This window comes from Aspergillus pseudonomiae (genome assembly GCF_009193645.1).
Source record: "Aspergillus pseudonomiae strain CBS 119388 unplaced genomic scaffold BDV37scaffold_1, whole genome shotgun sequence".
NCBI lineage: Eukaryota > Fungi > Ascomycota > Eurotiomycetes > Eurotiales > Aspergillaceae > Aspergillus > Aspergillus pseudonomiae.
The window spans coordinates 620,963-639,620 of NW_022475993.1; the positions used below are offsets into that span (position 1 = coordinate 620,963).

Below are 18,658 nucleotides of genomic sequence, written 5' to 3' on the forward strand. Positions count from 1 at the left end.
GAATAGTGGTCCCCAGCCCATGAGGAAGAACATCATATCTATAAACTTTATATATAACACCTTAAGACAAATAGGCTCGTCTATGCAGACTGTGGTCCGTCAAAGTACAGCATCCAGTTCCACAAATCTTCTACATTGTATCCCTCAAAGGGAAATAGTCGGTCTACCTCATTCGAGCCATCGCCAGAGGAGGTCAGTTGATCTATCAGGGAACCTGTATCATGAAGGCCTGCATCACCCTGATTATGAGGCTGATCCTTGCCTGTTGTCGGTAGATAATCAAACAGGGGTGCCCTCGCAGCATGGGCTTCTTCGCTACATGATGCATGTCCTATGTTGTTCATTGCGGGGGCATCGTCGTATGTTGCAGGGGTCAGGAAGCTATGGGGTATTGTATAATTTGATGGATTTTGGGATATAGCAATGTTTGAGGCGGTAGATTGTTGGTTGTGATTCCGAGGCGGCCATGTCGAGGCTTTGTGGGGATGTTGATCTGATTGATACGTTGTGGCTAGAGTGTGCCTTCTTTCTGCAGATGTTGAAACGACACGATGGTGGGCCACGATTTGGTCGTACATGGCAGCTAGACCTATCGATGGGATACGCGGTTAGTGTGCTTCCAGTGGCTTGAGAGATATAATGGGACTGAGGGCATACCCTCCATGAATCGGGGATCTGAATTACAGCGGGCTAGCTGCTGTCTGCAGTTTTCGAGACATAGTTTCAGGAGCTAGCCACCGTCAGCAGGAATATTTGTCGATCACACAACAGCGGGCGCTCACCTCAAGGTCCATCGTCTGGAGGCGAGATCTCGGGTTTTTCATTAGATAAATAGCCAGGACAATACATGCGAGCAATGACGGCCCAACGGGAATCAAGCGCGAGGCTGTTCCCCTCTCGGAGAGCTCAATGCTCAGCTTAGCGATGGCACGGGCACTGTTGACACAGATCGATTCTCCATTACGCATCCTGAATTTGGATGGTTCGTCGGCGCAGTGCTTTTCGATTTCTCTATCAAAGTTCGCTGTCGGGGCAATTAGCGCCGCGCGGTGAAGCGTAATAAGGGTTTCGTGGAATTGGATGGATAGGTATGCAGCCATATGGTACTCTTCGTCAGGGCAGAATATATCGTTCCCTGGCCGTAGCTCAGGAGGAATGACATTGGCCCATGAGAGCAGCAGCCGATCCAGTCGGGCAGTATCCAGAAGTATCTGGCGCACGTTTCTCGACCCAGGATGGTAGTTGTAGATATGCTGGCTGATATTTCCTTGGTATTCAGCTAGCCCCAGGCTCCACGGCAGGTAGGGTGACTGGCAGGTTAAACTGCCGATGGTACTGAGGTGTTCGGGGCTAATGGAGGAAGGGCGGCCGCATTGGAGTTGCATCATCCGCTCCAAGCAGCAGCAAACCGCCCATATTTGGCTGGGAAGGTGTCTTTCATCAGGTGTGTTATGGGATGTGGACAGTGCGGACCCCGTCTGAGGTCGGTGGATTCCCAGGGTGTATGCGATGCGGATCGCCATGCCCAACGTTTGCCACGCCAGACCCTCCTGGTTCCGACCTCTATACATCAGTGTCAGAAGTAACAGAGCCTGCACCGTCGGCAGGTAGGGTATTGCGACGAGGTGAGATACAAGCCCGGCCGCAGCTTGAAGATATTTCTCCCCGACTTCCGTCACACTTTGAGCCTCTTCATCCGAGCCCAATCCCATCACAAGATAGACAAGCACAAGTATGGGAACGTTGTCTCGAGGGAGGTGCGTGTAATCGGCGACTGTGGCAAGCTGCTCCATACTTTCGCGAAACCCATTGGGGGAGAAAATGGGATAGGTAGGGTGGATTCGGGCCAAATAGATCCGCGCATATCGGTCGCGACAGTCCCGGCCAGGCAGGCCTGGTAGAGATAGGGTCAGCGGCATATCCAGCTCCTCCGCATGCCTCATGCCGTGACCAAAGGAAGCCGACACTGGCTTTAACCGTGCCGCTTCAAAATAAACGTCCAATGATTTCGCGAGGCATTGCGAGCTGCTGCCACCCAGAATTTTCATCCGATTCGTTCCACGCTCCACATTGAGGGATGTATCGAACGGTTGATGCACTGGGGAAAATTCGTTGACCTTTTCATCTGCCAGGTTGTCCCCCACAGATGGAGAGGGTTGACCCTCTTGCGACTGAGGTTGCTGCTGAGGCGATGTATTTGGGGGCGAGGTTTGATCACTTTGGCGACACGCTGGCTCCTTCTGCAACCCGTCACATTGCGTCCCTGTGTTCCCATTGATCTTCTCTGGCATCTCTAGCCATTCTCTCACTCCTGGCACCCCAGGGCGTTGAGGGTCAGTCGTCACGCAAATTTGATTCCGTATCCGACAATTGCGACACTTGGGATACTCGGCATCGCATTTCACTTTTCGCTGCCGACAGATGTTGCATGCCATCGACAGCCGGGGCCGCTTGGCCGGGGGAGGTCGATCCATCATCAATCTCTATGTCGTATCCTAGAGGGGGCAATGGATGTCCGAGGCATATTGGTGGCCTATTCATGATAGTGAGCAAGCAATGGCGACCACTAACATTGACATGAAGAAGCACTCCGTGTGACCATTGCTGCACATGCGCCTGAGGACACGATATGACGATAGAGAGAAGCAACGGCAATGCACGACTTGGTAATCCCCAGTTCACTCCAAAAGCGGGGGATTAGAGTAGAATGCGGGGGAAACTGTCGCAGGCTCTTGGTCTGGAGCTAGGGTCATGTCGAGACTCGAGAGGCGACGGCTCGAATGCCGATCTCGCTAGCCATTTAGCCTAGCGTTCGTGGCGGCAAATGACCTCGGATATGGCTCCTCCACATTTGCCGAAGCAGGCTCGGGTCCAATCGGTGCGCTTCATCTCGAGAGACGTGCGATATCTGGTGGATCTTATTTCGAGGGATGGCTATAGGCGTCAGCCTGGGCGTGGCTACTGCTTCTACACTCTTAGCCACACGAGGTCATCCACATCCTTTCTCTCCTTATAGATCGCTTAATAACAGTAGCAATATAAACTCTTGACGGCTTCCAACTGCAGGTCTCTCGCCAAGGGACAACGGGTACTGTTTGCATTTCCCCACGCCTTGAACCATGCATCCATCTACGTCGCTCACCAGGTTTGCTGTCCAGACATCACTAGTAGTCTTGATATGCGGCCCTTTCTATCTGCCATACACCAAGTCTAAGGAGCTACGGCAGGCTCGAGCGAGAACAGGAGGTACCGGGCCCATGGTTCATGTGCAGATTCCAAAGCCAACCTGCTGATTGGTGATTAGTTATGGGCACAGGGAATAGCTGTCAACAAGACCTTTAGACCCTCGCAGTGGAAGCCTCTTCACCTTCTACCACGTGCCAGTCACGAATCGCCAGTCCTCCTTCAAGGACAATCAGTCTGAGTGTAGCGCTACTTGCAGTTTGCTTATTGTCTTTTTCATGTTGAGTCCGGTTTCTCTAGGGTCTAGCATATGGTAATATCAGTGTATATAGTTTACAAAGCGCAACAGGGCTGATAGCGCTACCGGAAGAAAACAGAGTAGCCGGGGAAAGAAACGTATATAGAAACATGAACTGAAAAACGTCAACAAATCCATGACGATAGAAATGCGTGTGTTAAACCACATCAGAATAAGTCCACATACCAATCCACATTCATGGTTATTTGCCGTTTATTCCATTCCCCCGGGTCCTCACTCGTTCTGGTCGTCACGAGCAACAAAACGACGCCTAACTGTGCCTTCCTACTGTGCAACATGCTTTCATAGGCTGACTTCAGTTGTACCAGTAGTCCACTACTGCCACCAGAGGTTTCTACTCGTCCCAGGTTTGACTAGTGTCCACTACCAACTAGTGTACCAAGGACCCAGTCATGGGTAAAATTCGGTGGAAGAAGGCAGTGGGTCAACATGCCTCACAGAGTCAAAACTCGCCGAGTGCTAAATAAGCGCCCGAGCGTCTCGGAGCAAGCCGAGCCCAACAAGATGACCCATTGCGAAGTGCTGAAAATGAGCCATGGCTTTCGCAAGGCTGCCCCCCGGCGTGTTCGGCGCTAGTCCCCGCACCCCTCGGAGACGCAATGCTTCAATGATTGTTCGCATGGTGACCGGCGAAGTGCTCAGTTACTTAAGTGTTCTCAAAATGCCCCGTCAAACTGAACCAGCAAAACACATCAGTCCTCGGCGCAGTATCGAATACCAAGTATTGTGAATCGTGACAGCGAAAGTCTGAACCATGTCGACTACTACCGAGATCCAAGAAATCGCCGAAGCAACCCAACAGTCCTTCACCATCAAGGACTTGGTTGACTTCAGCGACCGCACATACGGCGATTGGCGTGATGAATTTCACCGCCATGGCTGTGTTGTTCTCAAGAATGTGATCAGTCCGGAGCGTGCGAAATACTACGCCGATAAGCAGATTGAATGGCTGAAGAACTTCGAACTTGGCTTCGATGAGAACGATGAGAGCACCTGGACCGCGGACCATTTGCCAGTCAGCTTCAAGGGAGGGTAAGCAGTCCACCGTCTCGGACAGACCCGGCCTAGCATCCAGTTAACCATGTTTGTGACCAGAATGTATTTTTCGTACGGCGCCACTCATGAGAAGAGTGCCTGGGAAGCCCGTACCGAGCCAGCTATCATAGACATCTTCGAGAAGCTATGGGAAACGAAGGAGTTGCTTTGCTCCTTCGACGGCATCAACATCTCGCTCCCGCGCCGAAAGGATCTCAACTGGAGCCCATGGCCTCACTGTGATCAGAACCCAAACCGGAAGGGGTGGGTATCCTAACCAATCCTCGAACTTGGCGTATGCTAATACTCTTTCAGAATGCAAGCTGTCCAGGGCCTCATTAACTTTGCCCCCAATGGCCCCAAGGATGGCGGTCTGATGCTGATGAAGGGATCTGCCAAACTCTTCGATGAGTTCTTCGCCCAGAAGCGAGAGCAATATGACCACGAGGATGCTCCTCCCCCGGAGCTGAAGTACATGGACCTCTTCCTTTTCCATGAGAAAGATGTCAAGTGGTTTGAGGAACGGGGGTGCGAGCTCATGAAGGTCAACCTCGGCCCTGGTGATTTTGTCCTGTGGGATTCCCGGTCACTCCACTATGCTTGTTTCCCCGAGGCGAACCAGATCCGTCACGCACAGTACATCTGCATGACGCCCAGACGCTTTGCTACCGAAAAGGCATTGGAGCTGAAGAAGACCTGCTTCGAGAACTACATGGGCACGACCCACTGGCCCCATTGGTGAGTCTCCTCATTTGCCACACGGTATCATGGACAGCTCAGCTAACAGTTGGAAATTGTAGCAATATTCGTCCTGCGTCGGAAAAGCCCATGCGGAATGGCGAGGTGTGCCCGAAGTACCGAACTGAGCCCTTTGAGAAGCCCGTGTTGACCGACACGGTGCTCAAACTGGCCGGAGTCAAGCCGTACTGAATGTAATTGTTGTGCTATGTACTAGTCTTTGAGAATTGATAGTTACAATTTTATGGTTCATGATTATTACTTGATCTACCTCGGAAGTCTGACACTTCGCTGCTCTCCAAATATGTCGTATGATAAGCCCTAATGAACTCAATTCACCGCAACTATAGCTTCATGACCCTATGAAGTTCTACTCGTTCCTAAATCACGATCGAGATACATGAGACTAATAGCTTCAAAGAGCCAATGCAAGACCTGACAATACGTGTTTCGGTGGTCTGGCCTTCATGAGATAGGAGACAGTTCCGCGCGATCGAGACCTCGGACGCCAATCAACGTCTGCCTAACTCGGAGCAGAGCGAGGTGGCAAGCCTAGTGGCCGAGGGCGTCCAAGACAGCTTCGGCGGGGTCTCCAGAATTAAACCCCCGGACAATGTGGGGGGCCCGGGGTAGCTTCTTGTCGTCGTGGCATGAATTCGTCAACCTTAATTCCTTTTGTATGCATGGCAATCGATGCTGTCTGCATATAAACAATGAGCATTGTTCACACATCGTGAGCTCTCCACTGCAGAGTCTGGGGCTGTTGCATTTTCCGCTCCACCTCCTTTACGCTGCCCTTCCCTGTTTCGTTCTTTGTTAGACTTGGACGTTTGGTCCAAAATTCGAGGCTTCTTCGGGACACCTTGTAGCCACCATGTCTCGGAATGACAAAGGTTCTGTGGGCCATGTGGAAGACATTGAGGTAGTCAACATTGGCGAAACGGAGACGCACCGCGCTACCAATGTGATGGGCACGGTGAAGTTGACCGAAGGCAGCATTGTGTACATCCCGGCGCCGACAGCCGATCCTCGGGGTATATTGTCTCAATCCTTCTCATGCATTGCATTTTTCTGACTAGCTCAATGTTTTAGATCCGTTGAATTTGTCCATGCTTCGCAAGATAACCATCCTTGTCGTCATCTCGATTTGTAGGCAGCCTACTTTGACGAGCATAAATTCAGGCACACTAATACCAAACAGTCTCATGTCTCGGCCTTGCTCTTGTATCGGGATTCGGCGGCTTGCTAGGGTTTTACATTCCTGGATATGAAGCCGCGGGGGTAGATTACAATGGAATTACTTACTTGATGACCTATCCAACCCTGTTCATGTATGAGTCCAAGTCATCCCAATGTACATCAGCGCCTCGTATTATGTCTAACGTGTCTATATCACAGGGGAATTGGGAATTTGATCGGCATGCCTCTGGCTATTAGTGTTGGGCGTCGGATAGTCATGCTAGTCTCGACTGCAATCCTTGCTGTCGGCGCCATTTTATGTGCAACGGAAAAGAGCTACGAGTGGCACTTTGGCGCCAGAATCCTGGTCGGTCTCGCGGCCGGCCAAAGTGAGTCGATTGTTCCCATGATCACACAGGTAAGTAATGTACCCTTTTCACTATTTCAGTCGGTGCCCTAACTAATATCATTCTTTGATGTTGTTGTGCACATGTGTAGGAGATATTCTTTCTTCACGAACGAAGTAAAGCCCTCATGGGTCAACAAGCTATTCAAGTCAGCTTTACTACAGTGTGGGTTCTATTCGCTGGCCCTATCGCCGAGGCCATCACTCCCCAATGGTGGTATGGTCTTGGTGCCGTATTAGCCGGCGCTCTATTTGTCGCTACTATCTTCCTGTTGCCGGAAACTAAATACGAGCGATCTATGTCGGCATACCAAGAGGAGTCCTCGTCTGGTGATGAGATGGCCACGGAAAGCTCTACCGACGACAAACCAAAGTATCCAAAGACAGCACCTTGCACGGAGCGCCCAGAGCTAGACTATATCAACTACGCCCCGCGCACATTCAAGTCGGACTTGCGCCTGTGGATCGGCAAGCCGGAGTGGATCAAGTTATGGGAAGTGCTCAAGGTATGTGTATCGCCCACTGTGCTAGCGCTTCTGGAACGTAGTTAGTAACCTTGACGTTGTGCACAGCAAACTGCAGAGCTGCTCCTCTTCCCCAACGTCCTCTGGGCGCTTCTCCTCAACGGCCTGGTCATTGGTGTCAACATAGCCATCGGCACTACATACAGCACGATCCTCTCCGCACCTCCATACAACTGGCCGAACAGCAGTGCGAGCTACATCAACTGTGGGCAAATCTTGGTGGCCGTTGTCGCGCTGCCTCTCCTCGGGCATGGCTCGGACTGGCTGGTCAAGTTCCGCGCAAAGCGGAATAACGGACTGCACGAGCCCGAAACGCGACTGATCCCACTCATCATTCCGGCCGTGGTGGGCACGTTTACAAGCTCTCTATACGGTGTAGGGGCAGCCCATCCATATGACTACCACTGGTTTGTCTACGCGTGGGGTGTTGCAGCATATTATTTCTGCTTCGTTGGCGTCAATATTGTCACCATCACGTATCTGCTGGACAGCTACCCGGCACGGGCTGGCCCATTGCTGGTGATTATCTGTGCTTTCAGAGGTATCATCTCCTTCGGCACCAGTTATGATACCGCTCCTTTCATCGCTCTCCATGGCTACGATGGAACGTTCAATACCTTTGCTGCTCTCACCGGGTTCCTCGCTTTGATTGGCGTCCCGATATTTATCTGGGGGAAGCGAATTCGGGTTTTCACTGGACGGTTTGCTAAGGACAAGACCGATTGACCGTGAGGCTGCAATATTTGAGACTCCGTGTGCTCCTTGATGTGAGCATTGCTATCTCCGTGCTGTCAGAAGTGTGATCATTACACTGCCATGTCTCTATAATTGTATTGTCGTTGTCCATTTGATATCAACCCTGGTGATATAATACATCTGGATGTATCCTAAGTTACGCACACTCCACAATCCCTACGTCTTAATATATTCAGATTGGCCTTGAAGTCAATCCCTGCCCCGGTTATATTCATCTCGATTGCACTAGAACCGTCCACGATCTAGCACGGATTCTGATCATACTGCGCATTCAAATCCTTGTTAATGATACCCGCGTCGACGGCCTCTGATCATTCCAGTTAGCACTGCCACCCGGCATAAACGGTAAGATAGGAACATACTCTGGTAATTCCACTGCTCCACATTGGGCAAGGCATCCGTCTTCCACGACCAAAAGACCCACCCATTAAGCGCTTCATACTGTCTCTGCTGCGCGGAGAACCACTTCGAGTACGACGACGCATGATCCCCAGTCATGGGCAGGAAGGCATCGCCCGTGTTATCAAACGCCAGACTCCACTCGCCGACCACCTTTGGACTAACACTGGACGTGCGATCGTCGCCGCATGCATCCGTAATCATCTCATCTATCGTCGCGGCGTTGCGAACGAGATAGATCTCATAATTGTGGTCGTCAAACAGGAGCTTTTCCTTCTGGGTGTCGCTGAGAGAGCGCGTAGGGTTACCGCCCGAGTCCCATTTATCGTCCTGTGTACTACATTAACATTCCCGTGAAATAGGTGGATAGAACAAAACATACCATGACAGTGACGTGCAACGCATCAGCATCCGCAACACCCAGGTCCGATTCTTTCGCGCGGATACGATCGATCGCCGACGGATAGAAATGCTCGACCATCCAGTTTGTGTCAGCGTTCTCTGTGTTCTGGAGCGGCTCATTGACGAGTTCCAGGGCCCCGACATTTTTAAATGCGGAGCGGTTGCTATTGACTTTCTCGATGATCCATTCGTAGAACTTGTATGCTCGTTCGGCATTTTCGTCATTTTGGTAGAATTGTGGTGGATCCACGTACTACATGCAAGTCAGGGTACGCTCAACTGAAATGTCTAAGCAGAATGAAGTTATCTGGAAACCCTACCCGGCCGGTAAAGGGCTGGTTGGGCTGCTGAGCGCCCGGCAGTCCGTGCACATCAATAATGATATACATATCGGCGTCAGACGCCCATTGGCAGACGGTGATTAGATCGTCGATTGAGCTGTTGCGTGGGTAGTACTCGTTGTCATTGATTAAGTCTTCGTACATCCAGAAGCCGATGGGGATCTGGAGACTGTGTCAGACAGTGAGGACGTATTTTGATGGCTTTTGCCACATACCCGGATGGTGTTGAGACCGTATGAGACCATCCGAGTGATATCATCCTTGGTGGTCCACGTCTGCCAATGTTTCTTAAAGGCTGCATTGGCTGCATCCTGTCCGATGCCTTGCACGCAATCCCATTCGCTCTTGTAGTCGCTGCACCCCATATTTGACCATTCAGTGCTGGCCATCCATGGCTCCATGACGAAATGGGACCCCAGATTGACACCGCGGATTTTGGAAGTACTGGTGAAGCCGGAGAGGCTCCGACCCTCGTCGGTGGGAAGCCAGGCTAGGGTTAGAGGGGCACTGCCCAAAAAAGCGGCCAATACGTGGAGTTTCATTTTTGACTGGAAAACGATGCTGGGCGAGTTTCCCTAGAAGGTAGGAGAGAGAACCCAGGAAGTGTTTTAGATATTATATGCTGCACGATCTTATCTGCCTGCATTGTTCAGACCCCTGGCACTGACTCGTGCATTAAAATCAGCATGGGCATTGGTTGGCTACAATAGCGTGCATGCAAGGGTTGTTTACAATAGTACCGCAGGCGCGTGTCGATCATTCTCCCACTTCGGGAAATGAGGGTGAGAAATCTCACGGCAGTTCATATTATGGTGACATCGTCTGGTGAGAATTGCACTGGCCCCATTCCTGAAACATACTATTTTTATAGTCGGAGATGGGGCCGATTGCTGCTTAGATCCACGGGGATATGGAGTTCGGCTCTGAGCTGCATAGATTCTGCAAGCGAGGCATGGGAATGTTGTATTGGATTTCTGTTTTCTTTATCGCTCTTTGGTGTTGAGAGCATAATAACATATTTTGTAATTTATTCAACTACATCACTCTATCATTGAATGCAATCCATAACTCAAGTGCGCCCTTCTGCTTGACATGATCTGGCATCTGAGATAGAAAAGGCAGGACCATCCAAAGATCGACCCAACCAAGAGATGATAAACGTTGCGTCCGCTTGGTTCTTGTACTTCATAATCTTCAAATAGCAAGGGACAATATCGCTAGGGCAGTGGGTCAGTGAGGGTCAAAGAGGCTTTTACAAACCATCATAATAGTAGTACAGGATGCTCGAATTGAGTCGTCCAGGTGTCTATGATAAATGATTCCCGATGTTTCTGCAGGGACGGTTTCTACACTGTTATATATATATAAACAGCAGACCAACGATTTTAACGGAACCACACTCCTTTTAGTCCGGCAATGGAGCTCCTGTGGCGAAAGTCGATAGTGCGAACTATAGATTTGGCTAGATATATATAACTCAAGACTGCCTTTGCTGTTGACAAATTCTGTTGAGTGCCATCGAGCAATGTTATCTTCCAGACAATGGTGTATGGGGGTAAAACAGAAAAAAAGGAAAAGACCGGAAAGGAAAAAGGAAATGGGGGACGCCAAGCTTTCGCGCTCCGTGGGTTTATGATCTCTTTTGAGATTAAGGTAAGGTCTGACACGCAAGGTGAAACAGTTCTTCGGATCAAAATGGTCGATGTACATCTCCGTAGCAGACACCAGTTTCCCGAAAAGGTATTTGCCTGATGACACACAGTAGACCTAAACCAAACATGTCTGTATGTACAGGCATACGCCGGAGTACGAAGTAACGGCCACTACCGAGGTAATCCAGGTGCTTGACTCTTCTTGGTTTGATCAGTGCCTCCTCTTCTGAGTGAAAAAGGGGCGATCAATAATTCAGACATCGCGTGGCTGCTGACGGCCCTGATTGGCCCATATGCTGAGCCCTAAAGTTGATCCTGCATCTGGCCAGATTCAATTGGGAAACTAGTGAGTCCCTTGAACAAGAAAAGGAAATTCGAGGTGACGATCCCACTTAGCAGATGGCCACCAGTTCCTGCAGGCATATAAGTGTATCACAGTTGGGACTACTCCGTGCTGCAGAAGTTGTCGCAGACTCGCAGCCCCAAGCTGATCCACTTTCTGCTCCGTAGTGCTGAGAAGTCCCTCAAGCTCAGGCACACTTACCACCAGTCTAGACCTTACATGCTCGTGGCCCGGTAAATTTGGATATTGTCCCCTGGTCTGGTTCGCTCGACGACGGCTGATATTGTGATAGCTCAGCTGCAGCGGGTCGTATATAGGAGACGCGATGGCCCGTTTCAGCTGCAGGCCAGTTTTCGTACTTGGGGATACTGCACCCGTCCATTCTCTTGCCTTTCTGTTGTTTCATTCGTAACCAAAATAGTCATTCCTTTCCGAGGATGCGCGACTTCCGCTCTCTCTTAGGGTTGGCCAGCATTGTGGCCTCATCGTCCGCTGCCGTCATTCCTTCAACGTTCGCAGCAATATCGTCGACCACTGCTCAAGTGTCTCATTTAACATGGACCGATGCGATCTCCGTGGATATCCAAAATGGCTTTGGCAGTCTAGTTGTCGCAGCCAGCGGAACATGCACAGGCCCGATCAAAAGCTCCCCTACAAGCTACTGGCTCGCGGATCAAAACCATAGCGGAAATTCTGGTGGGTACGCCCCCTACGTGAACAATACGAATTACCCTGTGTGGCGTAATATCCGGGATTACGGTGCCAGCAATGATGGGTCCGGTAACCAGACATCCAAGTTGCAAAACGCCATCAACGATAACGGCTCGGGCGGTAGTCGTAAAAGCAGCGGCGTCACTCGTTATCCGGCCGAGGTCTTCCTCCCCGGGGGAACCTATCAGTTGGGTAGCACACTGGAACTACGCGTGGGCACCATCATTACAGGAGACCCACTAAATCCTCCGGTGCTCAAGGCTGCGCCGAATTTCAAAGGCGATACGCTGGTTATGGGGTATGATTCGGGCAATGGAAATCCGGAAACCAGCTTCATGACCCTGATGAGAAATGTAGTGCTGGACACCACGGCTCTCAGTGCGGACACAAAGATCACAGCGCTGCAGTGGGGTGTAGCACAAGGCTCCGGCTTGACCAATGTCCAGATTGAAATGCCGACCAGCTCTACGGGCCACACCGGCATATACATCCAGGCTGGTTCGACCATTGCCGTTACCGATGTGGTATGTTTGCAGACTGCATGTTCGAGTCGGGCCAATGCTAACTGAAGTAGCAAATCATCGGCGGTGCTGTAGGTATCAAGAACTCTAATCAACAGGTCAACTTCAAGAATATATCATTCAAATACTGCACGACGGCGTTCGAAGCAGCGGGTGGCCACACGGTGCTACTACAACAGGCGACATTTGACACCTGTGGCACCGGCATCAACATGACTACCAACAGTCTGGGTAGTCTCGTGCTGCTCGACTCCTCCTCTATCAACTCTGGGCCGGTCGTTAGATTCCACGACTCGTCCAATGACAGCGGCAATCGTAATAGCCAGATCCTTATCGAAAACCTGTCGCATGAGAACAGCAATCCCATCGCAGTCGATAGCAAAGGCAATGTCAAACTGGGTGCTGTCTCGCATGTCGACACCTGGGTCTGGGGAAACGTCACTCCGGGCCAGTACCAGAGCGGAACCGGTTTTAGTACCTTGCGCCCGGGCGTGCTGCTTGCAAATAATAAGTACTTCACAAAGGTGCAGCCCACCTACGCCGAATACAGCAGTGACCAGATTGTCAATGTAAAGGCTGCTGAAGGCTACACCGTCAAGGGTGACGGCTCCACGGATGATAGCGCGGCGCTGAACGCTATTTTGGCAGACAATGCAGCAAACTGTAAGATTACATACTTTCCATACGGCGTATACCTCGTCAAGGATACGCTCGTCATTCCGAAGGGCTCTCGTATCGTGGGCGAAGCCTGGGCAGTGATTACGGGCGCGGGAGGCGGGTTCAGAAACGCCGCCAAGCCGAAGCCGGTCGTGCAAATCGGACAAGAGGGGGATGTGGGTGTGGCTGAAATTCAAAATATGAGATTCAGTGTTGCCGAGATTCTTCCGGGCGCGAAGATTCTCGAGATAAACATGGCAGGCAGTGCACCCGGCGATGTGGCATTATGGAACACTATCGCCACCGTAGGAGGTACAGCGGAGACCACCATTGCCAACAGCTGCACCGACCAGGATATGTCCCGATGCATGGCGGCATTCATGGTCCTCCATCTCACAAAGACATCGTCCGCATATATTGAGAATTTCTGGGGCTGGACGGCTGATCATAACCTTGACGGTGGGCCGATCACGATTATCTCCACGGGCCGTGGTATTCTGGTCGAGGCCACCCAGGGAACCTGGCTTACTGGGACTGGGTCAGAGCATCACTGGCTGTATAACTACAACCTCCATAACGCACAGAATGTCTACGCAGGTCTTCTCCAGTCGGAGTCCCCATATATGCAAGGGGACGGAGTCACACAGACTGCTCCCGCTCCATGGACCGCTGCATCCGAGTTCGGTGACCCCGACTTCTCCTGGTGCGGCGAAGACGATCAGAAGTGCCGTACCTCACTGGCAACTAACGTGGACGGCGGGTCGGATATTCTTCTGTACAACTCAGCCGCATGGGCGTTCTTCAACGGGCCCTGGGATGGAACCTACAGCCATCAGTGCAACGGCTCGTGTCAAACGAACATGATGCGCGTGGCAAACTCCCCAAGCAACCTCGTGTGGTATTCCATCAGCACCCGCAAGACGGACGTCATGGTCCTGGACGAGCAATCAAATCCGATCGAGTACAATCATCCGGGTGGATGGGAGGCGATTATTCAGGCCTACCGGCAATTTTCTGGGGAACAGTAGCTGCTATGCATCGTAGATAGATATAGAGAACCATTCGTTCCAGTGTAATTAGAAGTGATGATTGTTTGGAGATTCTTTGTGGGGGAATGTTCTGGTGGGAGATTCAGATGCACCGGAGCACGTGCTCTCTGCCAGATTATGTACACAAATGGCCCAGGCTGAGTCAGGATGTGCAGCCTGCAGGAATGCCCAACGTGATCTGGGATGATCTCATCACGGGTTGATACGTGTCGTTTCTTTCGCCCGTATAAATATCGCGCACCCCTCCATACCGCCCGCCCTTATCCACTTTGCTAAAATTCTGTTTTTGTCTCCCCCGCTACCACCAGGTTTCTTCTTTCCTTACCTTCCACCCAAAAAACCAACAATCCAAAGTACTATCGTACTTCATCACAAACCTTCACCATGTCGAAAGTTTACGTCGGGTCAGTTCTTGAATTCAGAAAAATTATTGAAAAAAAAAAAGATTAAGATGAAACATTCTTAATCAAAAAATCACATGTGGAATGTTATCTTACTTATTGAATTCCAAATCAAAAGAAACCTTTCCTGGAACACCACTGATGAGTCTCTCCGCGAGGCATTCCAGCAGTTCGGCCAGATCACTGACGCTGTAAGTTGGCCTTTGCGATCCTTTTCATTGACTCTTCCTTCTCTTTCGCGCTGCTGTGAAGTCCTTTGTCGCTAAGTCCATCTTATTAGATCGTCATGAGAGATCGCGAAACCGGCCGCAGCAGAGGATTCGGCTTCGTCTCCTTCGGTACTCCTGAGGAAGCTGAGGCTGCCATTGCTGGGCTCCACGAGTCCGAGTAAGCTTTGCATTTCAGCCTTGTCATGGCCTTGAATCGTCTAATCGGATTGTGTGATCTAGGCTCGATGGTCGCCGTGTCAAGGTCAACCTGGCCAACGCTAGACCTTCCGGCGGCAACCGCGGTTTTGGTGGTGGTGGTGGCTACCAGCAGGGCGGCAGCTACCAGGGCTACCAGCAGGGCGGTGGCTACCAGCAGGGCGGCTACCAGGGTGGCTACTAAGCGCAATTCCCTATATACGTCGAATACCTAGTTGCATGCAGTCACGACTTGATATGATTACTGTGGCGGATGACCATCACCGACCGAGGATAATTGTTGAAGGGAATGAATGGTGGAAAATTGTGTCTTGACATGAATGGACCCAGATATCCAAAGCCACATAGTGGCTGATGCCGGAAACCGGCTATGACAATACCAATAACTAGCTTCACGTTGCGTATTATACCCATGAATAATAGGAAATCCATCACATGTACCCTTGTACGGGTGCATGTATCAATTACCCATTGCCGTGTACTGGCTCAGGTCCTGAGGTCTCGAGATTGTTACTTCGTGTTGATCGCCATGCTTCTGGCTACGATCCAGCGAACTTCCAGGTGCCGCAGAGGATGTAGCCGATAGTCCTGTGGTACCGAGTGACCTTTCTTGCACCGTTCTATCCACGGTAGCAATCTGCACGAGAAACCCAACCCTTTCCTAAAGATGGTCAGCCCGCAACCGAAAGCACGTAAGCGGACAGCGCTGACCTGTAGTTGACATATTTATATTTCCATTTCAAAAGGCTTACTCGATTTTGATAGAACCAGATGACCCGCGCTAAGTCTTCATTATGAATCAACATAGGCCTCTAAACGAAACTCATAGCCACAATGGGCTACCGTTCACCTGCGGCTTTTCTTCCTCTTCCTTCCCCTTGACATGGACAATGATGACCTGTACATCTGACCTTCGCCTTTGGTGGCTCAAGTATGCACTCACGCTCATGCACCGCCGGCTGCTGGGGTCAGTGTCAAGGTGGTGTAACCATATATTGGGGCGTTTTCAAGGATCTCACAATTTCCAGGCACGCGTCTAGGCATTCGGGTGGCTCATACGGAAGACGAGGGCGCTAACCTAGACAGTATAGGCCAAATGCCGAGAGGACATTCGAATTGTACGTGTCGAGTGAGGCGCCGCTTCGTGCAACCGACTAACGAGACACATATCTCGTCTTCTCTTTGTCTCTCTGGGACTATCAACGGTCCTGTCGATCCCGTTGTTACACGATCCGCCCTTTAATCTCTTTGACTCCACGTGTATGGATCATTCCCCTCCCGTAGTATACGTGGTGGCTGTGACTACCATAATTGCATGATGCAAGAGATCTTCCTACTGTCGGTGATGTTAGAACCTGGATGTCGAATGAAAATAATGCTGACTGTCTGGTCAATAGTCTCACGAGCATATTTGCCATTCGTGGTAATACCAGGAGTCACCGGGCCGATAGCGACACGAGACACTTGATACCTTTGCTCAATCGCAAAATCCAGGCTAAATAGGTCGCCTCGATTGTGTGCTACCGCACCAGCTGAATGCTCGTACGGCCTCATCAGCAGCCCGAAATGAAGGGGTGACAATATACGGCTAGTGGTACAGAACATGTTCTGCCTGCGGTGGTTTATAGACTAGAGCGCGTCAAAGTATATTAGTCGCTGTCTACCCCAGCCCTGAATTCTCTCCCCCAAGCCCTTTGATAGTCTGCGACTTCCGGGGAAACATTCACTTCTTGCATTCTTTGAAGAGGCCATTCTTCGGCCATGCCGTTCCTTCTACAATGTTTGATCACTTTCTTTGCACTCCAGGGGGTACTAGAGGTTGCTGGCAACCCCATGATACATAATATCCGTGGCAAAGCCCTGCGTCATCGACTTCGCTTTGGTCGCTCTATCGGCCGCAGTGTGGCTGAGTGCGGCGCGGACGCTGCTGCACCAGGTGCTTCCTGCCCTGGCAATGCCTGCTGCTCGTATGTGCAGAGACTTGTCCTTGCCATGCATATGATTAACCCTAGGGACATAGTAAATGGGGCTTCTGCGGTACCACTAGTGAGTACTGTGGCACAGGATGCCAATCAAATTGCGCTCCGCCAAAGGATACATTAGGGCATCAGCCGAGTACTTCTCAGCGTGGCCAACAGCAAACCACACTAACCCCTAGGTCCTCAAGCGAAGGGTCATGCACAAAGTCAAGCTCCCTGCTGATTTCCCAACCGACAGTACAGCCGACAACCGTGCCCAGTACTTCGCCGAGTAGTCCCCCAATCGCCCAACCAACACCGGGCAACTCAGGAGACAGCACCGGTAAGGTCATCGCGGGTTACTGGCAGGGATGGAATATGGGCAAGGCCTGTGCCACCATGAAGCCGGAGGAGATCCCTGTTGACTCGCTCACGCATCTCATCTTCTCATTTGGATTTGTCGCGCCGGATACCTATAAAGTCCTGCCCATGCCGGATACCGAAGAAGGTTTGTTTAACGAGGTCACGGATGTCAAAAAGAAGAACCCCAACCTGAAGGTTCTCGTGGCTCTTGGGGTAGGGTCCCCTTTGAACGACCATGCTCCTTGCTGACAATCTTCTAGGGCTGGACACATACTGACCCCGGCCCATACCGCGAGGTATTCACTACCATGGTATCCTCACCTGCCAATCGCCAAGCATTCATCACGAACCTGCTTAGCTTTCTGACTCAATACAACTTCGATGGTGTGGACCTCGATTGGGAATACCCTGGTGCCGAGGACAGAGGTGGCCGCCCAACTGACAAGGAGAATTTCGCGAAGCTTCTGCAGGAGATGCGACATGTGTTCCAAAGCAAATACGTTATGACGTTCGCGGCACCACTGGCCTCTTATTACCTGCAGAACTATGATCTCAAGGTAGCCTCTGAGGCTGTTGATTGGATCAACGTCATGGCGTATGATATCCACGGTACATGGGAGAGCGACAAAAAGGCCGCCGGGCATACGAACTTGACCGACGTCAACAAAGGGGTCGAGAATTACCTCAAGGCTGGAGTAGCACCAATTAAACTTGTCTTGGGGACCGCCTTCTACGGTCGCAGCGTAAAAATGGCCAGTGGCAGTTGCACGCAACCTGGTTGTACATTTACTGGTCCGGGGGCTGAGGGGCGATGCGTCAAGACTGCAGGCTATTTGTCTCACACGGGTATGTGATAATATTTGACTGCGGGTTCACCATTCTAACGATGCTACTTGGAACAGAGATCAATGATGTGATATCTGGCGGTGCAAAGCCGGTGTTTGACCAGGCTGGCTCTGTCCAGCACCTAACATGGGGCAGGGACAATTGGGTCTCGTGAGTGATTCCATTCCTTTGCTGGGATTTTGATTAATGCTCTGGTCGTGATGCTCTAGATACGATGATCCCCAGACAATTAAGCTCAAGGTTGACTATGCCAGCAGGAAAGGACTACGAGGGGTCATGGCATGGGCCATAGATATGGACGACGAGCAAAGGAGCATGACTAAAGCGTTGTCCGGTCGTTGATATTTCATTCAACCCCTTCTGCATTATCTACGGGCCTTTACAATGTAGTGTTCTTCTTTCTTTCTTTCTACTTTGGTCGGAGTTAAGCGTTATATCACTAGGTGTGAT

At 51.0% G+C, this 18,658-nt stretch overlaps 7 protein-coding genes across 7 annotated transcripts; 5 read left to right on the plus strand and 2 right to left on the minus strand.

The window, feature by feature from the left end:
• Nucleotides 1–80: 80 nt before the first annotated feature.
• On the minus strand, nt 81–2,534 carry BDV37DRAFT_290187 (uncharacterized protein; the record flags this gene model as incomplete). The annotated part of the gene is made up of 3 exons (XM_032088659.1): nt 783–2,534; nt 658–730; nt 81–589 (listed from the first exon to the last, which is right to left on the minus strand). The coding sequence occupies exons 1-3, from the start codon at nt 2,475–2,477 to the stop codon at nt 81–83; spliced, it is 2,277 nt and encodes a 758-aa protein (XP_031947290.1). The 5' UTR covers nt 2,478–2,534.
• Nucleotides 2,535–4,256: 1,722 nt separating this feature from the next.
• Nucleotides 4,257–5,467, plus strand: BDV37DRAFT_290189 (uncharacterized protein; the record flags this gene model as incomplete). The annotated part of the gene is made up of 4 exons (XM_032088660.1): nt 4,257–4,534; nt 4,598–4,801; nt 4,853–5,275; nt 5,338–5,467. The coding sequence occupies 4 exons, from the start codon at nt 4,257–4,259 to the stop codon at nt 5,465–5,467; spliced, it is 1,035 nt and encodes a 344-aa protein (XP_031947291.1).
• Nucleotides 5,468–6,149: 682 nt separating this feature from the next.
• Nucleotides 6,150–8,110, plus strand: BDV37DRAFT_277621 (major facilitator superfamily domain-containing protein; the record flags this gene model as incomplete). The annotated part of the gene is made up of 6 exons (XM_032085816.1): nt 6,150–6,309; nt 6,368–6,424; nt 6,477–6,606; nt 6,674–6,872; nt 6,953–7,366; nt 7,433–8,110. 6 exons carry the CDS (start codon nt 6,150–6,152, stop codon nt 8,108–8,110), a joined length of 1,638 nt encoding a protein of 545 aa, XP_031947292.1.
• A 272-nt stretch (nt 8,111–8,382) lies between these two features.
• On the minus strand, nt 8,383–9,824 carry BDV37DRAFT_277622 (glycoside hydrolase family 5 protein; the record flags this gene model as incomplete). Its single annotated transcript, XM_032085817.1, has 5 exons — nt 8,383–8,447; nt 8,503–8,869; nt 8,922–9,194; nt 9,262–9,444; nt 9,498–9,824. The coding sequence occupies 5 exons, from the start codon at nt 9,822–9,824 to the stop codon at nt 8,383–8,385; spliced, it is 1,215 nt and encodes a 404-aa protein (XP_031947293.1).
• Nucleotides 9,825–11,374: 1,550 nt separating this feature from the next.
• BDV37DRAFT_2560 (glycoside hydrolase family 55 protein) lies at nt 11,375–14,218 on the plus strand. Its single transcript, XM_032082787.1, has 2 exons — nt 11,375–12,512; nt 12,563–14,218. Exons 1-2 carry the CDS (start codon nt 11,715–11,717, stop codon nt 14,192–14,194), a joined length of 2,430 nt encoding a protein of 809 aa, XP_031947294.1. The 5' UTR covers nt 11,375–11,714; the 3' UTR covers nt 14,195–14,218.
• A 212-nt stretch (nt 14,219–14,430) lies between these two features.
• On the plus strand, nt 14,431–15,318 carry BDV37DRAFT_2567 (RNA recognition motif domain-containing protein). Its single transcript, XM_032082866.1, has 4 exons — nt 14,431–14,619; nt 14,735–14,807; nt 14,897–15,003; nt 15,066–15,318. The coding sequence occupies exons 1-4, from the start codon at nt 14,600–14,602 to the stop codon at nt 15,223–15,225; spliced, it is 360 nt and encodes a 119-aa protein (XP_031947295.1). The 5' UTR covers nt 14,431–14,599; the 3' UTR covers nt 15,226–15,318.
• A 1,484-nt stretch (nt 15,319–16,802) lies between these two features.
• On the plus strand, nt 16,803–18,500 carry BDV37DRAFT_267580 (glycoside hydrolase superfamily; the record flags this gene model as incomplete). Its single annotated transcript, XM_032084049.1, has 5 exons — nt 16,803–17,008; nt 17,338–17,575; nt 17,623–18,208; nt 18,265–18,358; nt 18,434–18,500. 5 exons carry the CDS (start codon nt 16,803–16,805, stop codon nt 18,498–18,500), a joined length of 1,191 nt encoding a protein of 396 aa, XP_031947296.1.
• Nucleotides 18,501–18,658: the final 158 nt, after the last annotated feature.